The 24,518-nt window shown below is 42.0% G+C and overlaps 1 protein-coding gene across 3 annotated transcripts in view; it reads right to left on the bottom strand.

Moving 5' to 3' along the window:
* Positions 1-956: 956 nt before the first annotated feature.
* The window catches only part of Cd48 (Cd48 molecule), a 24,274-nt gene continuing 712 nt past the window's right edge, over positions 957-24,518 (bottom strand). The window contains exons 1-5 of one of the 3 annotated variants that reach the window (XR_015635079.1): positions 24,398-24,498; positions 9,868-10,170; positions 6,831-7,097; positions 3,383-3,545; positions 957-1,702 (exon numbers count right to left, since the gene is read on the bottom strand). Coding sequence is in view for 2 of the 3 variants with exons in the window: in NM_139103.1 (NP_620803.1) it covers positions 1,623-1,702; positions 6,831-7,097; positions 9,868-10,170; positions 24,398-24,470 (723 nt within the window). In the remaining variant the exon portion in view is untranslated. Of the gene's footprint in view, positions 1,703-3,382; positions 3,546-6,830; positions 7,098-9,867; positions 10,171-24,397; positions 24,505-24,518 lie in introns of those variants that run through there. The other 2 variants (NM_139103.1, XM_087579979.1) reach the window with 2 other exon arrangements.

Below are 24,518 nucleotides of genomic sequence, written 5' to 3'. Positions count from 1 at the left end.
TAGAACTTGCTCTGTTCTAGGCTGGCCTTGAATTCAGATATCTGCTTGTCTTTGCCTCCTGTGATCAAAGGATTATAATACCATGTCTTATCCTAAACTTAGTTGGGTAGGATCTTGCCCCAAGGTCACTACTCTAAATTCAATTTAATATCCTTGAATATGGAATTCAGCTCCATTTCACTTCCTGTTGCCCCTTTCATACTCGAACCATGTACTTTATATTTTTCCTTTCTCAGCTTGCTATGCTTGTTTAAAATGCTCTTCATGAGGCTTAACCAGAGAACAAAGTCTATGATGGGTGTTTCTGCAACTTCCTTTGTCAACGCAATTAATCTGAGTCTCTTCACCTTAGCCTCAGGCAAACTCTTCAGGGAAGGGCAAGAAATAGCCTCATTCTTCACCAAAATACCACAAAAACAGTCTTTAGGCCACATATTGAAATTCTCCACTAAAACCTCTTGGGACAGGTCTCTACAATTCAAATCACTCTCAATAACAAAGCCTTTCATATTCTTATTAAACCCCACTTACAGTATTCCACTGCTTTCCAAATCCAAAGTCCCTAAATCTTATAAACAAAACCATGGTCAGGCCTATCACAGCAATACCCCAGTCCCTGGTACCATCTTGTGTCTTAGTTGGGGTTTTACTGATATGGACAGAGGTACCACAACCAAGGCAACTCTTATAAAGGACAACATTTAACTGGGGTTGGCTTACAGGTTCAGAGGTTTGGTCCATTATCATCAAGGTGGGAGCATGGCAGCATCTAGGCAGGCATGGTGCAGGAGGAGCTGAGAGTTCTATATCTTCATCTGAAGGCTGCTAGCAGAATACTGACTTCCAGGCAGTTGGGATGAGGATCTTAAGCACACACCCACAGTGACACGCCTACTCCAACAAAGCTATACCTCCCAATAGTGCCACTTCCTGGGCCAAGCATATACAGGCCATCGTAGTATGTGAAAAGATTTTATTTTTAAAAAGGTGATATAAACAACATTAGCATGATATAGTCACATATTTTGGTAGAAGGAATGCATTTATCTTTATAAAAAAGAGTGATATAAACAACATTAGTATAATATAGCCACATGTTTTTGGTAAAAGGAATGCATTTATCTTTATAAAAAAGAGTGATATAAACAACATTAGCATGACATAGTCACATATTTTGGTAAAAGGAATGCATTTATCTTCACAAAAAGGAGTGATATAAACAACATTAGCATGATATAGTCACATATTTTGGTAAAGGAATGCATTTATCTTTATAAAAAAAGAGTGATATAAACAACATTAGTATAAGATAGCCACATATTTTGGTAAAAGGAATGCATTTATCTTCAATGAATGTTAGGAAACAACTAGGGTATATAAAATTAGATGCTACCCCCAGTTTTTAAAAAATTAGCTTAGAATCTTTGTAAAGATCAGTGATGTAGCACTGTACTAGGTCCTGTGCTTACTCCATAGAGCATGCATTCAAACCAGCACAGATAACAATAACACACTTTCCTTTGCTCCACGGAGCCAGAGCAGCGTCAATGGTTAGGAGCAGTGCAGGGGATGAAGGCAAGATACGGCTTTGATGTTTCCTTCTTGACTGAGGAGAGATCTTGTCAGGCTAGCAGGATGCTGGGAATGATGGATAACGTGACCACTAGCCAAGCTGCAATCCAATGGACTCCAGAAGATCTGGCTGCAAGAAGAAAATCCCAATCACTTAGACTCTGCTTGCTGGGTTGAGGAGAAGGACTGAGCATGGGGATGCAGTGGAGAAAAGGGTTCCTCCCTGGGGAAATCCTCCTCCTCCTTCCAAAAGCTCAACCTCTTCAGAGGTTGTAAAGAGTTGGGAAATTCTTTAAATGTCATTGGCATGGCTGACTCTAGTGATGGATACTTATCCCAGCTTATCCATAGGACCAGGAAAGAACCAATCCCATACACTGGAGAACAATGAGATACGGCCATGTAACTTTAAAATGTCTGATGTCAGGGACAAAGGGACCACTTCTCCTTGTTTTTCTAACACACTAGTCATTTGTACTAACTAAAACAAATGGGGGCAGGGGGAAAGGTGACTGAAGGAAAATGGATAACAATGAAGGAAGGCGGAGAGGAGAGATCTGAGATATCAGAAGGGATGAGTGATTAAATGAGGAGAACTGATGGGCTTTCTAGGAAATTTTAGGCAAAAAAAAAATGTCAAGATAAGTTTAGCCTTCCTCAAATAGCAGGGAGGGGTGGTTTTATTTTCTCTGCAGTCTCTCCCACTTTTAAAGGAACAGTATCACCCTTTTCCAGGTCTCAGAATGTTGTATTGACAGGAAATTGGCTCGCCTAATTGTGGTCTCATAACCCAATGTCTGTCACATTGGATCTGTAGTGAGAGAGCATATTAGGGGAAGATGAAAGCTGTGACCAGTCGGCTGAGAAGGGAACAAGAAAATAGAGATCCGCAGCCCATGTGCAGAAGCCGAGACAAAGAAGAGTCTGACCCAGGAGAGTAAGCCCTGAGAAACACAGACAGCAATGTCTCCAGGACTCAGGTTCTCTGGAGATAAGATATTATGAGTGTTTCTGTGATCAGAGTCTGGGTCCTGGTAGCTCTAAGAACCCTGCTTAGGTACTCACCTTTAATAAGCCAATTAAAAAGACCAAGTAAAGTTTTGGGGGGATTTGTTAAAGAAAACTACATTGGGAAGAGGGAAACAAGGTCCAGGAACATCCCCACTATAATCCACATTCAGGTCCGAATATGTAGTTGAGGTTTACACAGAAGGCAAGAGGTACACGTAAGTAAGCAGTCTTAGTCAGAGTGTGGTCCCACGTGGTTTTAATCTCTCCTGCAAGGTGTTCTGGCATGCTGTGATAACTGTGAAATCTCTTCCCTGGAGACAAGCCCTTCCTCTAGCAGGTGCCAGCCTTTATAGTCTTTGACTCTTCCAACATGGGATTTCTGGAGAAAATCCAATTTCTTGGGGTCTGTCTTAGTGTCCTATCACTGTGAAGTGACATCTTGTTCGAGGCAACTCTTATAAAGGAAAGTGTTTATTTGGGGCTCACAGTTTCAGAGATTTAGTCCACCATCAGCATAGCAGGAAGCATGTCAGCATGCAGGCAGAAACGGTGGAAGGACTGGCAGGCATCAGGAAGAGAGAGAGACTGGACCTGGCTTGAGCATTTGAATCCCCAAAGCTTCTCTGCCCCCTGTGCCACACTTCCTCCAACAAGGCTGTTCCTCCTAATCCCTGTCAAGAAGTAGCATTCCCTAATAGCCAAGCATCCAGATACACAAGCCTGTGGGGCCATCCCTATTCCAACCACCACAGTGTCCACTGTTTCAGTGGTCTGAGATCCAAAATGAAGGTCACGGTACCTCGAGTGCTACGTTTCCCCACTTTGTTTCTACTCCTCAGTCTGTTTTGTTGTTGTGGTTTCAACGATAATATATTCTGTTCCTGGTTTTCCCTCTTTCATCTTCTCCCAGATCTTCCTCCACCTCCCCACGCAGCCAACCCCACATCTTCATTCTCTGTCTCCTTAGAAAACAGACAAACAAACCGGCCAGAATGAAACAAACAAACAAAAACGAAAATCCAAAAAGACAAAGAAAGAGCATGAGAAAGACACACATACAGATATATAAAATCAGAAACCATAATATATTAACAAAAGACCAGAAAAGTTAAAAAACAAACAAACAAACAAACAAATCACCCCGCCCCCCCCCTCACACACACAGACACACTCCTTCCAGAGTACCACTGAGTTCATTTTGTGTTGGCCACCTACTGTTGGGCATGGGCCAGCCCTTTAGTATGGTTTGTATACAGTAAGGCTTCATTGGAGAAAACTAAACTTTCCTTTGCAAATGGTTGACACTTGGAAATAGCTTCTGGGTTAGGGATGGAGGCTCACGTCCACTTCCCTGTTGGGACCCCGTATGGCTTGGACCTGTGCCAGCCCTGTATATGCTGCTGTGGTGTAGTGGTTTGAATATGCTTGGCCCAAGGATGGCACTATTAGGAGGTGTGTTACTACAGGCGTGGGCTTTAAGATCCTCATCCTAGCTTTCTGTTAGCTAGTATTCTGTTTGCCTTCAGAACACGATGTAGACCTCTTAGCTCCTCCTGCACCATGCCTGCCTGGAGCCGTCAAGCTCCTGCCTTGATGAAAATGGACTGACCCTCTGAACCTGTAAGCCAGCCTTAGTTAAATGTTGTCCTTGATAAGACCTGCCTTGATCATGGTGTCTGCTCACAGCAGTACAACCCTAACTAAGATTCATGGTCTCTATGAGTTCATATGATCATCAATCCTGTTATGTCTGGAAGGCATTGTTTCCTTGGTGCCTTCTATCCCACTGGCTCTTACAATCTTTCTGCCTCCTCTTTTGCACAGCTCCCTGAGACCTCAGTCTTGAGGTAAAATATGTTTGCATCTGAAACAAATATCACAAACATAATATCAATAGGAACTACAGTCAGAAGACAGCGAGTGCCAGGTAATTAGGCATAAGAATAATTTTTCCATAATCCCTCAACTTTAGTTACTTTTGGTAGGAGTTATTCCCATTTTAGTTGTTGGCTTTGAGACAGGGTCTCACTATGAAGACTACATTGGTTCCAAAATATTTTATTCTCCTGCCTCAATCTCCAAAGTGCTGGGATTAGATGAGCCAACACGTCCCACTTTCAACAGCTAATATTGAAATTACCTGTTCCCAAATGGAGAGTACATTTGTCTCTTCAGAATATCTTTCTGGGGCTGGAGAGATGGCTCAGCGGTTAAGAGCACTGACGGCTCTTCCAGAGGTCCTGAGTTCAAATCCCAGCAACCACATGGCGGCTCACAACCGTCTGTAATGAGATCTGATGCCCTCTTCTGATGTGTCTAAAGACAGCTACCGTGTACTTATATGTAATAAATAAATAAATAAATTTTTTTTAAAAAATGAATATCTTTCTGCCTGTCAGGAGAGTTATCCGACATAACATGGGTCACAGAAAAACATTGCTACTACAGGTATGAGCTACTCTAGGAAACTGTGTACATCGGGGCTAAAGGATAGCACTTTTAAATATGGAGCATGGGGTAGCTAGAGTTCTGGAGGTTGTAAACAATTTCATTAAAGGGTCCCCCAAGTCTGGTTGTTTCCAGAGTTAGAGGAACCAAATATAACTTAGGTGCTATTAATTTACCGTTACTATTTATCATTTGTGATTAATTTGCCAGGATTAGTGTTACATGATCCACACGTATCATTCGTTTATTCCTTACAGCTTTATAAGAGCAGGTATTTTGTCTTACATTTAAGAGAAACAGAGCTTGGAGAAACTGATATGACAGCTAAACTCAGTTGTCAGTTTGGTGGGCTATGGAATCACCTAAGAGACACACATCTGAGCGTTTCTGTTAAGGATATTTCCAGAGCGATTTAAACGAGGAGGGAAGGTGTATGTTAAATATGGGCAACACCATTCCATAACCTGAGGCCTCCAACTTAATGAAGCATGAAAAGAAGGAAGCCTTTTGAGCACCAACATTCAGCCCTCTGCTTCCTGACTGTGGACATGATGTGTAAAGCCATCTGACCTCTCCATTGCCACGCCTTCGCTGTCGAGACAGACTGTATTCTTACCCGTCCTATCTTATGCTGTTTTTGTACGGTGGAGCTGATCTTAGCTATTATGTGGGTTCTTGTTTTTGTCACCCTTTATCCCTTCTGGCCAATTTTACCCCCTAAAACTAGACAGAAGAGAGAAAGAAGGATAGAGGAGAGAGAGAGAGAGAGAAGGACAGAGGAGGGAGGAAGGGAGGGAGGGAGGGAGGGGGGAGAGAGAGAGAGAGAGAGAGAGAGAGGCAGAGACAGAAAGAGACAGAGAGACAGACAGAGAAACAGAGACAGAGAGAGACAGAGAGATACAGAGAAATAGACAGAGATACAGAGAGATTGATCCCTGAATCTAATTTTTTCCCTTTTGTTTCTTCTTTGAGCACAACTGCTAACAAACTGAAAACAACCTTCCTAAACTACCACCAACCACTCTGACTCTCCAGGATCTCACATTTACATGAAAAGTTCCCAAATTCCAAACATTACACAGTTGCAGAAACTATCTGTAGCTGGCCAAACCATGCCTCTGCTAAAGCATGAGGCAAATCACAGTCAGCTGATGCGGAGAGTCCGAAGCAGCCCCACATCCCCACACCTGGGGTTAAAACAAAAGCACATTATTATGCTACAGTATGGTACAATAAAAATAACTAATACCATGACTAGATCAGGAGTGGTCCCAGAAGTGACTGACTCTTAAAATCTAGGGCTTCAATGGTACCTGCGTAGGTCTGAATTAAAGGGGAGGGACACTATGTGAACAGATGTTCCTAGGCAACACAGAGAAATCTGAAGCATGAAGCCTAGCATTTCCCTTCCCACCTTTACCAAGGTGCATAACACTGGTACATTGTCTATCTGCTGACAAGACTCTCTCTCCTATTCACTAACTTCTCTCTCACTCATCCACTTCCCCTTACTTTCTTGCCTAGACTACTCTTTCACTTTTCTACTCTCCCTAATGGTCCTGATATCTCAGACTGTCCTATAATTACTCAGGGCTCAACTTCTCGGAGAGATGACGTGAGCTGGCTGATAGGTAGCTGCAGAGCCAGACGGAAGCCAAGCCTCTCAAACATCAATGATGCCTTTGAGACTCTCCACTATGTCTTTGTCAGGAGGTAGAGGAAGAACCCCACACCCTTCTTCCTTCAAAAGAAACCAGTCATCTTGTGCCCACCTCAGCTCCCTGGGAGATAATTCTTACCCAGCGTACAAGGTGGAATAAAGTACAGTGTGTCGTTCTCGCTGCTTACAGGATTGCTGACTTGGCAGGTGTAAAATGTAGACTTGTTGTGTGGAGTGATGGTGATTTCGAGTACATATCCTGGATTCCTTTGGGGAAAGGGCCCCGAGTCCTCATACCAAGTATAGTCAACACCTTGGTCCTCTACCTTACATGATAGCCTCAGGTGACAGGAGTCAGTCAAATTTTTAGTCTTCTCGATTTTGATGGCAGGCTTGGACACAAGATCTGAAAAAAAGTTTACTATGAGACAGAGTGGGTGTATGCATTTGTGCTGTATTTATGATGCAAAAGTTTAGCCAACAAACTACAAAGGGAGACAGAGAGGGGCCATACTTGCCATTTAAGATGGCCGTGGACAAGAGACTCCTACAGATGGAGACAGGGAGCAATTTCGTCTTCAAGAGGCTGCTGTTTGGTGGTGATACTAAGGAAGATCCAGGAGGGGGAGCTCGAGGCCACTATTTGCCATTAGGAACAAAGTGAGCTCATCTATGAGTCAAGTGCCCCTGGGGAGACCAGCTGGCTTCTGTGTTTCCTATTGGAGATACTCAGGGCCTGTTCTCCAAAAATAACCCACTTCAAGCACCAGTGCGCTATTCTGTCCCTCAAGAATTCTGGAGTTCAGATTCAAAGAGAATCCTGAAGGGCCTCAACCTGTAACAGAGAAGCCTGAAGTTCTTCACACTATCAGTACGGAATGCTTAAATCTATAAACAGGCCATCTTTGTCTCCGTTGTGAATCAAAACCTCATAAAGAAATGTGGATTTGCTTAGTTTGTCTTTTTCTGTGACTTTCTAAGTATTTAATAAATGTACTGTTTGCTTCATTCTGAATCATGAATCTTTTTCCATGGGGTAGTCAAGGGTCCAGCTTTATTTGAACAGAGAGCTGCAAGGAGGAAGACAGTGAACTCTTTAGTCACTGGTGGCTGTTTAGTTTTATCCTCCACCCCTAAACACACACTGTACCTGTGGCCATCTTACAAACTGTAGGAAGCCATGAGGCGAAGGCCAGAACACATTAATTTAACTGCAAAACAGGCTGATCGGTCTTTTCCTGAGGAACATGGAAGCTGGACCCTGAGTTGTTTCTGAAACCATTTTTATTTAATTCTGGGCCAAGGAGAATGTAGTATTAAGTCCACCCATTTTGAAAGAGAAAAGAAGATGTAAGGTTTCCAATTATTCGTGGCCTCATAGATTTCTTTCTTCTTATCTCTATCCATGTAGCAAGAACACACACTACGATATAGCCACCAGTGGCCTACGGAGTTTTCTGTCCCTTTGGGGACATGAGTTTGGGTAAAGCCTGGATCCTAGATGATCCTACAGAAAAGAATTCTGTGGTGAACCAGAATGAAGCAAAGTTAGTGAGTTTATTAAACATTTAGACAGGTCGCATAGAAACACACATTACACAATTTAAACAAACTGTAAATAAGTGATTTTTTTTATGAGTTTCTGATTGGGCATAAATTACGTCTTGTTAATGGTGGGATCTGTAAGTTCCTGAGACTCAGAACTCTGAACTGGCCCCTGTCTTTCTCTTTTCAGCCCTGCTTAGTCTTCTGCACTCCCTTGAATTGCTCTAGGGAGTTTCGTAGAACAACATCTAACATCCCCCCCCCCTTTTTTTTGTAAAGTAACAAAGAGTTGGTTTCTGGAATTTCCCTCCAAAAATCCTTACCAAATATGGGTGAAGAGATATTTTTAATCTTACTCCACAACCACTGAGTAACTGACCAGAGGGATTTTAAGGTATTAAAGGGACATGTAATAACAACACATATTTGTGGGGGGATTTCATGATATTTTGGTATACATCAAGAAAGTTAAGATTTGCCTCCTCAAATATTTAACCCTCTTAAGGGCTGGGAATCTTTTAGGTATTCTTTTCCAGCTATTTTGAAATACTGGTCTATGGAACCCCAGCAAACCCCTTCTATTTAACTCTATGTTGGCATTCTTTATCCAACGGCTCTCTAAGGACTATGAAACCAACCTCCCGCACATGGGTGAGAGAGAACACAGGAGTGTTTGCCACTCTGCACATTCTTATTTCATTGAATCAGAGCTTTAAACTTAGGTTCCTCTGACTCCAAGGACTCTAATCTTCTTTCCATAGGAACTGGCTAGGCTGGAGCTGTAAATGGAAATATTTGTCATGCTCAACCTGATAGAACTGTCCTTGAGAACCATCTCAACTTATCTTCTTAATACCTTTCTCTTCGACAAGTCTGATGAAGTCCAAGTTCAGACAGAGTACATTTGAGGTACATTCAAAACTAATTTAGGTTGCTCACAGGGTGGAATAAGGAACTAGAGAAGAAATAGTCCTTGTTGTTTCCAGTCTGGCGTTGTTTCTTCCTGTTTGTGGCTCCTCAGGAGGGCCTCATGTTGAAGGCTTGGTTATTCGTAGGCAGCACTTGTGGAAAGTTGATTGACATAAAAAGCTTTGATCTCATCAATTGATTGATTCATTGATGGATTATAATTGAATGGACTATTGGGAAATGGTAGAAACTGGAAGGAGGGTCCTAATTGGGAAAGTGTTACTAGGAGCATGCCTTTGAAAGGCATGTCTTGTCCTTGACCCTTCATCCTGATATCTCCTTCCCAGCCTGAGGTAACCGGCTCTGGTCCATTGCCCGACTCTGCCATGATGCTGTACCTCCTGCAGTCATTTAGCATTGAAGCCAATTGCCCTCAGCCTAGACCCTCTGAAGCTATTAACCTTACCTTGTTTGAATTCTTTCCCTCAGGTATTTTGTCATAGTAATGAAAACCTAACACTTTAAATCTTAGACTCACTTCAGAAGGTATTTTAAATGGGCAGCAGGTGGGTCAGGCTCACTCACAACTAGATGTATGTCCTGGAGAAATTAATTAAATGTGTCCTAGTGTTCTCTTCTCCCTCTCTCAGTCAGCTCCCCCTGGCTCCCAGTAGACAGCAGGGTCCCTGAATGGGCATTTGTCCCTTGACTCCCAGACTCACCGTATACTTCCATGGTTATCTTCCACTGGTCCTCAGTTTCGTGCAACATTCTCATGTAGTAGTCACCTCTGTCCTCTTTCGAGACATTATAGATACGAAGTGCACCATTTGTTTTGTCAAGATCGACCCTGTCTTTAAATACAGACTCGAAGACAGTTTTTTTACCATTAGGGAAGTACTCTAAAATCTTCTGGTTGGTAGTATGAAGCCAGGTGAGACGTTGATACGATGCAAGTGGGTGCTTCAGGATTGTCAGGGTTACGTTGCTGCCGGTTATGGCATTTACATTTGGTACTGATTGATCTGCCAAGGAAAGTCAGAGTGAGACTTATCTTGGAGAAAGCATTGCTATCCAATGGCCCAACTTTAGCTTGAGGTGATAGAAGAGGAAGAAGTTAGAGCCTAAGAAACAGGGTGAGGCAGGACTGGGTGGAGCAGAACTTAATCCCAAATTTCTGCCGTTATACAAAAAGACAAAGGATGCTACGCTGCTCCTGATATTTCATTCATAGCCTCTCAGCCTCCCCCGTCTCTCTGTTTCTCTGTCTCTCTGTCTGTCTCTATCTCTGTCTCTCTGTCTCTGTCTCTGTCTCTGTCTCTGTCTCTCTCTCTCTCTCTCACACACACACACACACACACACACACACACACACACACACACACAAAATTTGAAGTAAATTGGTCCTAAGTCTTCTTCTATGGGCCTGTTTCCTGTTTGTCCAGTTGTATTCAATGAGCACATTACTCACAGACATCATTATTATATAATTATAATCTAATATATTTAATACACAAGTGGGAGCTGAACATAAAAACAAATAAACCTGGACTGGGGGTGGTGTGTTGCTTAGTTGGTAGCGGGCTTGCCTATAATCCTAGCCTTCAGGAGTTACAGGCAGTATCTCAAGTTCACGAATATCTCAAATATCACAACTTCTTTGTCAACATAGTAAGCTTGAGGCAAGCCTGGGCTACATGAAACCCTGCCTCAAAAAAGCATTGACAGTATAATATCTTGTTACTATAATAAGGACAAGGACAGGGTAGTGTGGGACTAAGCCACTATTTGGAATATAGAATAGGGAATGGGGGAAAGCTGGGGAAATCTCTTTGATGCTTTGCCCACTAATGTGAGTAAGACGATGTTTAAAACCTAATACTCCTTGAAAATCATGTGTCAGGTACTATATGAGGAGGTGGGAATACGTCAGTGTGTTAATCCTAAGAGGCCCTTGAGCTATCACATAAGAAGTGAACGTTCCTGCCAGTAGGCTAACCAAAGACCTTCATGTCTACTCCTACAGTTTGAATCCCCCAGGTTCATCTCCAGATCTGTAGCAGAACACTTGTTGCAGACCCCCTCCTCCCCATCCCCAATGGATCACAAAGATATTCACATCCAAATTTCCTTACCACAACCCATTGCTTTGTCCCAGTCTCCAACCCCAGCAGGCACTCCCTGAGAACCCACAGGCCACTCTAAGCAGGGAAGCAAGTGGACTAACAGAACTTCACACTCCCTCCATTCCTCCTCTAAGTCCAACCTTCTAGTCTCATCCCCAGCTCTGTAGCAGACCTTCTATGCTTTTCCTCATACTCTGTACCCATTTCTAGAGGACTAAGCAAATCCTTGTGGAACACCTTGCTTTCCTCATTCTGTGGACCCCCCTCAGTCCTGACATCCCATACCCTATCCTAAGTGTCAGCTCTCAATGCCCATAAAAACATTTTACTTGGAATCTTCAGTGGCCACACCTATGAGGGCACCAGAAGAATTTCCTACCAGACAACACACAGCCACTATCCTCTCTTAAAATACGAAGATGAAAAAGAAACCAAGGAACAAAACACTTACCCAACAAAGACAAGAACAGATATCAGCACCTAGAGCTATAATCTTCCAAATCTCAGATGCCTAGATGCCACTGTAAAAACATAACCATTAGTAGCCAAGACAATATGACTCCATTAGAGCCCAGCAACCCTATGACAGCAGGTCCTGAATATTGCAACCTATCTAAGGCACAAAGAAAAGATCAAAAGAGCATTTATGGATGTAATAGAGTTCCTTAAAAAGGAAAGGAATATGTCTCTTAAAGAAGTCTATGTAAATACCAACAAACAGTGGGAAGAAATGAATCAAACCTTCAAGACCTAAAAGTGAAAAAGAATCAAGCCAATCTGTAGGAAATCAGGAAATGAAAATTTTATTTCGACTAGGAAATAAACTCGAACAGGAAGCATAGTGGCAGGCTTTACCAAGCAGAATATGGGATGGAAAAGAGAATCCTGGGTATCAGAGACACAATAGATTACGTGGATATGCCATTCAAAGAAAATGTTAGAACTAAGAAACTCTCAGAGACACAATAGATTACGTGGATGTGCCATTCAAAGGAAATGTTAAAACTAAGAAACTCCTGGCACAAAACATCCAGGAAACCTGGAATACTTTGAAAAGAGAGTATCTATGAATAATAGAAATAGAAGTAGAAGAAATGTAGGTCAAAGGCATAGGAAATATTTTCAGTAAAATCATAGAGGAAAATTTCCCTAACCTAAAGAAGAAGATGCCTATCAAAGTATAAAAAGCTTACAGAACTCCAAATAGCCTGGAGCAGAACAGAAAGGCCTCCTTGGCATATAATAATCAAAACACTAAATGTTCAGAACAAGGAATGTTAAAAGCTTCAAGAAATTAAAGAATAAATAACTTATAAAAGCAGACATATTAGAATTAAACAAACGTGGAGACTCTAAAAGCCAAAAGTATCTGGACAGATGTGCTGCAAGAGCACAAATGCCACCCTAACTAGTATACCCAGAAACTTTCAATTACCATACATGGAGAAAATAAGATATTCCATGATAAAAGAAAAAAAAAAACAAAGTTAATCAATATCTGTCTAAAACTCCAGCCTTCCACAAAATGCTAGAAGGAAAGCGACAATCTAAAGGAGATAACTACATCCAAGAAAATACAGGGAATAAATAATTCTAGATACACAAAATCAAAAAAAGGAGAGAGAGAGAGAGAGAGGGAGAGAGAGAGAGAGAGAACCACAGCACCACCAACAGCAGCAATAATGAAATAACAGGTATCAACAAATACTATTCATTAAAATCTTTCAATATCAATGGTCTCAATTCCCCAATAAAAGTCACAGACTAACAGAATGGGGGCAAAACAGGATCCATCCTTCTGTTGCATCTAAGAAATACACCTCAACATCAGGGATAGACATCATCTCAGAGTAAAAGATGGGAAAATATATTCCAAGCAAATGGACCTAAGAAGCAAGTTCATGTAGCCATTTTGATATCTTGTACAAACACAAGTATACCCACATTTGTAAAAGAAACACTACTACAGCTTAACCCTCACACACTGAGAGTGAGAGACTTCAATACCCCACTCTAACAATGGACAGGTCATCCAGACAAAAACTTAACCCCCCCAAAAAAAAATTCTGGAGTTAAGAGACATTATAAACTAAATGGACTTAACAGATGTTTACAAAACATTTCAACCAAACACAAAAAGAATGCACCTTTTTCTCTGAACCTCATGGGACTTTCTCCAAATTGACCACATATTCAGACACAAAGCAAGTCTCAAAAGATACAAGAAAATTGAAATGATTCCCTGCATCCTATCTGACCACCATGGATTAAAGCTGGATATCAACAACAACAGAAAGCCTACAAACTCAAGGAAACTGAGATCAAGACGGAATTAAAAAATAAATTAAAGCCTTTCTAGAATTCAGTGAAAACGAGTACACAGCATACCCAGACTTCTGGAAAATGGTTAAAGTGGTGCTAAGAGGAAAGTTTATAGCACTAAATGTCTAGAAGAGAAACGTGGAGCGATCTCATACTAGTAACTTAACAGCACACCTGAAAGCTTTAGAACAAAAAAGAAATAAGCACACCCAAGGAGAGTAGAAGACAAGAAAGAAACTCAGGGCTGAAAGCAATGAAATAGAAACAAAAAGAACAACACAAAGAATCAATGAAACAAAGAGTTGATTCTTTGAGAAAATTGACATATTTTTATCCAAATTAACTAAAAAGCAGAGGGTGAAGGTCCAAATTAACAACATCAGAAACAAAAAGGGAGATGAATCACATGAACATACTTTAAAAACCTATACTCCACCAAATTGGAAAATCTAAAAGAAATGGATAATTTCTTTATATATTACCTTTAACAAAATTAAATCAAGATAAGATAAGCAATTTAAACAAACCTAGTGAAATAGAAGCAGTCTTGGGGATTAAAAAAAAAAAAAACTCCCAACCAAAAAATGTTCATGTCATATGGTTTTAGCCCAGAATTTTACCATATTTTCCAAGAAGAGTTAATGGTAATACTCAAATTATTAAAAAAAAAAACAGAAACAGAAGGAATATTGTCCAATTCATTTTTGTGAGGCCACAAATATCCTGATACTCAAACCATAGAAAGATTCAACAAAGAGAATCATAGACCAATTTCCCTTATAATCAGTAAAATACTTACAAACTGAATCCAGGACACATCAAAAGATATCATCCACACGATAAAGTAGGCTTCAGCCCAGAGATGCATGGAGGATGTGTGTGTATGTGTGTGTGTGTGTGTGTGTGTGTGTGTGTGTGTGTGTGTGTGTCTGTGTGTGTATATCCCACCATATAAATAAACTGAAAGGAAAAAACCCACATGATCATCTCATTAGATGCAAAAAGTCCTTTGACAAAATCCAAAGTCCTTCCTGATAAAAGTCCTAGAGAGATTAGAGCTACAAGAGATGTACCTAAACATAAGTAAAAGGAAGTTTATAGCAAGCCCTTAGCCAACATCAAATTATATGTAGATAAATTCAAAGCATTTCCACTAAAACTAGAAATAAGACAAAGTTGTCTACTCTCTCCATACCTATCAGTACAGTACTTGTCTTAGCTAGAGCAACAACTGAAGGAGATCAAGGGGCTACACATTAGAAAGGAAGAAGTCAAAGTATCTTTATTTGCAAATAGTAAGGCAGTATATACGAGTGACCCTAAAAATTCCACCTGGGAACTCCAGTAGCTGATAAACACTTTCAGGCAAAGTAGCTGGATACAAAATTAACTCATAGAAATCGGCAACCTTCCTATGTACGAATGACAAACAGACTGAGAAATAGGTAAGGGAAACGACCACCTTCACAAAAGCCTCAAATAATATAAGATATCTTGTGTTAACTCTAATCAAGCAAGAGAAATACTTGGATGATAAAAAAAATTCAAGTCATTGAAGAAATTGAAGAAGATATCAGAAGATGGATCCCAAAGATAAAAGGATCCATGACTCCAGAACTTTCAAAATTCATTCAAGCCTTCATTTCAGAGTTGCTTCATCCTTCCAGTTCATCTATCCACTCCACCATTTGTTCTGAACTTACATGTTATGTCACAAAGCAGGTTACCCCAACAGGGAGTGTTTACTGATGGTATCCTAGGATGATGGCCTCCGGCCCAACTCAGATGAACAGAACTCTTACCAGGTAAGAAACCTAAAGTCAGCCAGGCCTCAGACACCCTGTGCTTTGGGTCCTTATTTCTCAGGAAAGCCACAATTGCCCTTCTCTGAGCCTAATGCAGGCAAAGTGTACTTACTTCCCAATGAGCTCAAACGGCCAGTGTGCCCCAGAGACTCCTACCCTGTCGTATAAAAACTGCTTGCTTTCCTGCCAAGCCATTGCTCTCTGCTCTCTGGAACAAGTTTTGTTCCACAATAAACTTTTCATTCCCATAGAGCAGTCTAGCGTGGTGCTTCACTGTCTTGCTTACACTGGCTGCTTTGTTTTTTTGTTTTTTGTTTTGTTTTTTTGTTTTTTGACTGATTCGGACAGACCAGACACTTGTTTCCAGTCGCTTCTGATTGGTCCAGGCCATATCTGACCTTCCTTCACACAGAATCGTTTCAGTCTAAACAACAGATACTGTACAACCACAAGCCTTCATATCTCTGGGTTTTGGAAGCAATACAAGCAAGTGCCCTGGCCTTTTAAAATACACAGCCCAAGAGAACATTCTCACTGGGATCTTTATTTTATGTCTTCAGATGCAAGGACATGTATCCTAGGATGACCTCAAACTCAGTATGTAGTCAAAGATGACCTTAAGTGAAAAATTCTCTTGCCTTAGCTTCCCAAATGCTGGAATAATACCCGTGTGCCATCATGTCCAGATTTAAGTCTCTGGATATACATCCCACATTTATTCCCATTCTTATTTCCATGTGAATTTAATATGTGGCCCAAGTCAGTGAATTTTATTGTCATTTTGGTATTTGGAGCCAAATATTACCTTTTTCTTTTTCTTGGTAGAAGAGAGATCTGTTCTGTGATTCTAAGAATCTAAAGTTCTAAGTAACTCCAGACTCTGCCCACCAGACTCCAGTAGCGTTTCCTCATTGGAGATAACCAAAAGTATCTCAGGCATTGGGACCAAAGTTCCCCACCCAACCATAAAAAACTCACTTGGGTTATCCCAGACAGCCTCTCTGACAAGCCTCACATGGACACTTGAAGATGGAAATGCTCATGATTTGAGGAGAGGAGAATAAGCCATAGACACTTCCCACGTGGGAGAGTGCAGAGAAACAGTTGTGGACAGGATGTTGTGCCTTCCTCCTCAACCATCTGCATATAACATTTCTAAAACAATGACCTAATCACTGGGTATGCCTGCTTACAAAATACGGAAGTGGTTTGTTCGTGGCTAATGTCTTGATGCATCCGTTCTTTTTTTTTTTTTTTAATTAACTTGAGTATTTCTTATTTATATTTCGAGTGTTATTCCCTTTCCCGGTTTCCGGGCAAACATCCCCCTAATCCCTCCCCCTCCCCTTCCTTATGGGTTTTCCCCTCCCCATCCTCCCCCCCTTGCCGCCCTCCCCCCAACAATCACGTTCACTGGGGGTTCAGTCTTAGCAGGACCCAGGGCTTCCCCTTCCACTGGTGCTCTTACTAGGATATTCATTGCTACCTATGAGGTCAGAGTCCACAGTCAGTCCATGTATAGTCTTTAGGTAGTGGCTTAGTCCCTGGAAGCTCTGGTTGCTTGGCATTGTTGTACATATGGGGTCTCGAGCCCCTTCAAGCTCTTCCAGTTCTTTCTCTGATTCCTTCAACGGGGGTCCTATTCTCAGTTCAGTGGTTTGCTGCTGGCATTCGCCTCTGTATTTGCTGTATTCTGGCTGTGTCTCTCAGGAGCGATCTACATCCGGCTCCTGTCGGCCTGCACTTCTTTGCTTCATCCATCTTGTCTAATAGGATGGCTGTATATGTATGGGCCACATGTGGGGCAGGCTCTGAATGGGTGTTCCTTCTGTGTCTGTTTTAATCTTTGCCTCTCTATTCCCTGCCAAGGGTATTCTTGTTCCCCTTTTAAAGAAGGAATGAAGCATTCACATTTTGATCATCCGTCTTGAGTTTCATTTGTTCTAGGCATCTAGGGTAATTCAAGCATTTGGGCTAATAGCCACTTATCAATGAGTGCATACCATGTGTGTTTTTCTGTGATTGGGTTACCTCACTCAGGATGATATTTTCCAGTTCCAACCATTTGCCTACGAATTTCATAAAGTCATTGTTTTTGATAGCTGAGTAATATTCCATTGTGTAGATGTACCACATTTTCTGTATCCATTCCTCTGTTGAAGGGCATCTGGGTTCTTTCCAGCTTCTGGCTATTATAAATAAGGCTGCTATGAACATAGTGGAGCACGTGTCTTTTTTTATATGTTGGGGCATCTTTTGGGTATATGCCCAAGAGAGGTATAGCTGGATCCTCAGGCAGTTCAATGTCCAATTTTCTGAGGAACCTCCAGACTGATTTCCAGAATGGTTGTACCAGTCTGCAATCCCACCAACAATGGAGAAGTGTTCCTCTTTCTCCGCATCCTCGCCAGCATTTGCTGTCACCTGAGTTTTTGATCTTAGCCTTTCTCTTTGGTCTAAGGTGAAATCTCAGGGTTGTTTTGATTTGCATTTCCCTTATGACTAAAGATGTTGAACATTTCTTTAGGTGTTTCTCAGCCATTCGGCATTCCTCAGCTGTGAATTCTTTGTTTAGCTCTGAAGCCCATTTTTTAATAGGGTTATTTGTTTCCCTGCGGTCTAACTTCTTGAGTTCTTTGTATATTTTGGATATAAGGCCTCTATCTGTTGTAGGATTGGTAAAGATCTTTTCCCAATCTGTTGGTTGCCGTTTTGTCCTAACCACAGTGTCCTTTGCCTTACAGAAGCTTTGCAGTTTTATGAGATCCCATTTGTCGATTCTTGATCTTAGAGCATAAGCCATTGGTGTTTTGTTCAGGAAATTTTTTCCAGTGCCCATGTGTTCCAGATGCTTCCCTAGTTTTTCTTCTATTAGTTTGAGAGTATCTGGTTTGATGTGGAAGTCCTTGATCCACTTGGACTTAAGCTTTGTACAGGGTGATAAGCATGGATCGGTATGGATATTTCTGTTATTTCTAAGAAGGTAGATGAGACAGGACTAAAGCGAATGACCCTTGGTTTTCATGTAATTCATCAAAGCGGTGTGTCTAGATACTCAAGACAAAGTAACAGTACTTGCCCATAGCTTATAATAGGAATAGAAGTGATAGAAGTGATCCTGCCTCTGTGTATCCATGCTAGTTGTGTGTTAGAAAAGCATAATTATATCTGTTGTGATAGCATATAATTGTATCCCAGCACTTGAAAGTTAGACTCAATAGAATTATGAGTTCAAGGTCAGCCAGTGCTACACAGTGAGCCCCTTAAAACACACACAGAGAGAGAAAGAGAGAGAGAGAGAGAGAGAGAGAGAGAGAGAGAGAGAGAGAGAGAGATGTCATAATTTCATACGAAGGAATTGCTCAGGAGAGAGAAAAGTGTCTGAAGAAGAAATTCAGATTACTAAAACCACAAATCTTGTATTTTTTTTTGTAAAATTCCTTAAGAATAAACTGGAGCTGAGTCTTGAAGACATTGGTGTGGTATCACCTGGAGTTCTCTGAGAAGACCATATATGTAACAAGCCTATATAAACCCACTTAGTGAATAGATATTAAGATCCTGGATTTAAGTCTTGGTCACAACACGCAAGATGATCTTTTCTGAGACAAGGCACATAATGAAGTTAATAGGCCACTTGACACGGACTCTGAGGAATGTAGAACAGGAGAAACAGAGATCAGATCTCCTCTCCAGGTGTTACGGTGCAGATGGGAAGGATCCAAAGCAAAAGGACAGAGAAGGTGAAGAGAGAAGGTTCCGTTTTGTCTGCTTGACTTAGGGACTGAAATGACTTAAATTATTGTATAAGTCAAGATTCTCTAGAAGAACAGAACTGATAGAATGATTTATTAAATAGATATGTTAGAGTGGCTCACAAGCTGTGGCCCAACTAATCCAACAATGGCCATCTCCTAATAAAGAGTCCAAGAATCCAGTATGAGGGTGAATGTCTCAGCTGGTTTTCAGTAGACACCAAAATCCTGAAAAGTAAGCTGGAATCCAGGGAAGGAATGGACCTGTCAACAAGAGTGAGGGCTAGCAAGGAAAGAGCAAAAGCCTCCTCCTTCCTTGACCTTTATAGAGGTTGCCACGAGAAAGTGGGGCCAAATTTAGGGTAGTCCTTCTTAACTCCAATTAGATCTAATTATCTAATAATACATCCACCATTCAAAGACAACAGAGGCAAGATTCATTTCAATGCAATGAGCACAGACTGGGTAAGGGCAGGAGGGGACTGCAAGATGACTGGTGACCTTTGTACTCAAAATGTCAGCCCTCTCATTTGCCATAGCAACTATTGAAAAGTTTCACATTTTTAAAAGAAAAAAGTGAAATAAATGTAACTATTGTAGAAACTTTAACCCAATGGCAGTATTCAAAATCAGCTGGGTACAGAGAATGGTCCAAAAAGAGCAGCTAGGGTGGATGAATGCTGCTACTGCTGCAGATTTCTACTGGAAAGGGGCCATTTGGTCCAGGATTGGAGACAATGGGTGTGGATAGACTTGCACACATCTGAACGTGCGAGACAAGGAAAAGGAACTGGAGAGAACTACTAGAACTCTGGCTTGAGAAACTAAGCAAATTGATGTGCTATTAGTTAGGGCAGACAACAATGAAAGGACAGAAAAGTTAGGGAGGAGAAAAATGATGGAACATGGGCTTTTTGTTTTTGTCCTGTTCTTTTGTTTAAGACAGGGTCTTCCTATTATCTGGCTGTGGTGGAACTTGTCATATGGACCAACCTGACCTTGAACTCACAGAGATCTACCCGAGTGGGAGGGATTAATGGCATATACCACCATGCTTGGCTGTGGGAATGGTTTACACCTCCCGTCAGTATTATGTACTGGGGTTCCTGCTCCCTTTCCCTTGAGGAAAAGTCAGCAATCCCAGCAGTTGGGAAGCAGAGGCAGTAGGACCAGGAGTTCAAGGTTATTCTCGGCTACACAGCAAATGTGAGGTCAGCCTAGGTTACAAAAGACCCTGTCTCAAAAGAACAATAACAATAATGTCTCCTCCTCTAGAAACTGGATGAGCCTTCATGGCTGCCTCAATGAACAGAATGCTGAGATGCGACTTGCAAAGCTAGAAACCACAGGCAGTATTGGTGGGTTGGTCTTAACTGACTATTGGGTGCGTTACAGTTCAGACACTGGCCATGCAAATCAGAATGCCTGCAGATGACTCTGGGGTTCACCACAATCTCTCTGTAAGTAGTAGAGAAGCCGTGGATGAACAGTATCTAGTGAAGACCACCTCCGACTCCTGAGTGACATGAGCTGTACCTGTTATTTTCAGCACTGGTTCTGTGGGCACTCGTTAAACAGAAATAAAAAGTCGGAACAATAAAAAATCCCATTGAGTCAAAGTTTGAATACGTGTCTGGAAAGTCTAGAGTAGACACTCGAAAGAAAGAAAGAAAAAAAAGAACAGAAACTCAGATCTGGGGTGGAAGCTTGGGGCCTGAGAGTTCATGCATGCATATCCCCCCACTCCCATCTGCCTCAGGCTACAAATGTCTCCAGTCCATCTTGACATTTTAGATTTTCATTGAATCTGACTAGAAGCGCCTCAGAGACATGGAAGGTAAGACGGCATGCTCATTTTTGAGGAAACTGAGTCATTGAAATGCCCTACCGGCTGGGCATGCCAGCATACCTCTTTACTCCCAGCAGCACTCAGTAGGCAGAGGCAGTCTGATCTCTGGGAGTTCGAGGCCCACCCTGGCCAACAAAGAGAATCCAAGGCAGCCAGGGCTACACAGAGAAACCCCGTTTCAAACAAAACAAAACGAAACACCCTACAGGATGGAGTCAGGACAAAAACAAGTTCTCCTCATACCCCAGTATAATGCCATTTTCAGTGCCTCCTTCTAGGCGGAGGAAGGAGGAGGAGAAAACAGGAGGTGTCCATTTGATATGAGGGACCAGGCGTGAAATGGACTCTGAGGACAGGCTGATAGAGAAGAAATAACCTGGGAAGACACAACAGCAAGTGTCTGGAGAGTGTAGTTGAGGAAGTAGACAGTTTAACTAGGGGTAATCCCCCTGTGGTTGTGCTAGAACTGATTAAGTAAATCCATAGAACTCTCACTATTAGGGGGCTGGCAGGATTGTATTAGTATTAATAAAATTTATTAAAGACCATGTGTACAGAGAAGCCCAGGGAGCAGAGAGCACGCTGAATCATCACCTTGAAATGAACAGTTTAGGGAACCCCAAAAATGGTGAGAGAAGAATTATCAAAAGTGCGTCTCAAACTTTACCCTGAAGGCAAGCATTACAAAGGGAAGAGGCTAGTCAAATGCTCATGAAGGTATGGACAGGCAGAGCAAAGGGAAGATCTTTGAAGTTTTCATTGAGGTTAAATGCTGAGTGTGTGCTGGGCTCCGAGCACCGTTGAGAAACAGGATACTGTCCCAACAAGATAGAAACCCACAAGTCATGAGCTGCGATCTGAGCCCCAGGGCTTCCAAGAAGAAGAGGCATGAAAACAAAATGGCTGTTGCAAGGCAGGATGAGTTGAGGGTACATAGAACTCTAGACAGAGAGGCCCAGGGTTAAGATGGACACTTCTTTTTAGGCAAACAACAAAATTCAGATCTGCCAGTTTGGTCTTAACAGCTAACCAATACTTCCTATTGGCTCCAAAGTCAACAGCTCTAATATTGTCCTAGGAGCTGAATCAGTCCACGGTGCTCAGTACAGTTACAAAGGGCCCTGCTGGCAGTGTCTCCCTGGACTTGCAGCCAGACCGCCCCAGGATCACCAGGGAGAGTAGCCTGGCATGAGGGATCCAGCCAGCTCTCCTCCACACAGGGCCAGTTTGTCTCCCTAAGACTTGCACACCACTACAGTCTTACAATGTTCTTCATTCTTCAAAGTCCTTTGTCAGGGGCCATAATGGGACAAGCTAATAACTAGCAGATGATCTTCCTGAGGTTGCCTGCTTCAGATTATTATATAATCAGTGGCAGGCTCGCCCTTATTAGGCAAGGCCTAAGGGAATCCATTTTGGGGAAGATTCCTGGTATTAGTATGATTTTCCTGTCATTGTTAAACATATATAGCAATCATTAAGTAAAAGCCCACCCCTTTGGAGCAGATCTCAGCAGATCCACAAAGACCTATTGTCTTGTGGTGATACTATATAAACAGATGACTTCTTAAGTCTTAATGATGATCCTGTAAGAATTCCTAAAATTGTATCAGTGATTGTTAAGCTCTTTTATAGTGGGACTACTATTAGGTCCTCTTCTGATAGTCAAAATTGCAGTGAGAACTCTGCCAGTCTCCCAGCTAATTGCTCTTAGATGGTAACCAGACTTTCTCCTACTCAGAGCATATTCCAATAGATTGTAAAGCAATTAACCAAAGCTCATAAAAAGGGAACTAATGATTTATTATAGGTGCTAGGACAGAAGATAAAATATTAAGTAGGTTTATTTATACAAAACTTCACTAATAACTTAGTTATGGTTTTAAACCTTCAGGGAACCTGTGGGGCCGTTACAGGTGATGGATGTTTAGCCAGATAATTACTCCTAATGGACAAGAACTAAACATCCTGTTGTAAACTTCTATTTCAATTTATGATTTGATTTTTTGTGTGAAGTTGTGATGAACTTTGTAGCGTGTAATCATGCCCCTTACAGTGAAAAGTGTTTACCCAGAGAACTAGCCCGAGAGGCAAGGGCCTAACTCCTTCTCAGCTGGCCTGGGACCACAGGCAATTGGAGTAGAAAAATGGACTCAGGCCCTGAGCAGTGGACCTTATCGCAACGTAAATCTTTCAGTAAAGATTGTCAGTGCTGAGGGCAAAGAGAAGAGAGAAGAATTTTTCTCCCTTAGAGATATTTCTTCCCTTTCCCTGCTTAGAGAAGAATTTTCTCTTTCCGGGCTTAGGATCTTTCAGCTTCCCCCTTAGGTAGCTTTCATAGGAAACTTTTTTTACAACTTAGTAAAAAACACTATAATCACTTTTCTAAGTGTCCCTTTTTCTTTCTGTGACTTCCCCACTTGCTGGCTGAAAGTTAGAGCCGTGCAGTTCTCATACACCACCACCACCCCACCCCACCCCAGAGAGGAAAAAAGGCCACATTCCCAGGTGTCAATCGCCTATGTCCGGCAGCCTTTTACCCTCAGAAAAGAAGTTATCACCAGCATTTCAGTACAGTTAGAGGGCTAGAACTTCCTGAGACACTCAGACTTCAAAGTAACCACCAGAGTTCTACTCTGCTTCCGCCATTACCCTCTCCAGGCTGGGAGCCTCCTGGCATTCCCTTCATTGGTGTTACTCACTCTCACCCCCATTGCCGAAAGTAAAGCCCCTTACAGTGAAAAGTGTTTACCCAGAGAACTAGCCTGAGAGGCAAGGGCCTAACTCCTTCTCAGCTGGCCTGGGACCACAGGCAATTGGAGTAGAAAAATGGACTCAGGCCCTGAGCAGTGGACCTTATCGCAACGTAAATCGGTTATTTTATATAACTCCACTTTTAGACTCAGACCCTCATTCGGAGACTCCCGACAGAGCAGGCCATTGTAACATTCCCACAATTTGGATCTGTCTCTGATACAGTCAACTACTTTTTATATTCTCTCAGGGCAAGACTTACATAAAGCAAGTTTCCAACACCAAAGGGAACACATTGCTTCTGAACATAAAACATGGCAAGTTAAAAAACAAAAAACAAAAAACAAAAAAGGAGCCCCTTTTAGCAAGCAGAGAGCTTCCTTCCTCTTACTGAAAATTTGTTCACAGAACTCCAGCCATGAGTCCCACTTCTCTATCTCCCCTAGGTTCCGTTTCTCTTGTCCCCTTGTGAAAAGAAACGGGCCTGGTTTTCCAGAGCTAAGGAATGCTTCCTGCCTTCCCAGAGCCCCGCTGAGAGCACCCAGCCCAAGAGCGCACTCATTTCCAAGGTTGAGCTAAGCCCCACCTCCCCTTTCCCAACTGGCAGTGCCTTCAGTGCACGACCACTTAGTGAAAACTACCTTGAAATCCAGTTACCAAAGACAGCAAAAGCGATTCCAGGATCAGAAACCATCTCCGTTTTTTGAAGTACATAATACTTTGAGAAGCTGCCTGTGACACTGGAGACAACTGGAACCGCGC

This window comes from Rattus norvegicus, chromosome 13, assembly GCF_021556685.1.
Source record: "Rattus norvegicus strain SHRSP/BbbUtx chromosome 13, alternate assembly SHRSP_T2T, whole genome shotgun sequence".
In the NCBI taxonomy this organism is placed as follows: Eukaryota; Metazoa; Chordata; class Mammalia; order Rodentia; family Muridae; genus Rattus; species Rattus norvegicus.
This window is presented reverse-complemented; position numbering and strand designations above follow the sequence as displayed.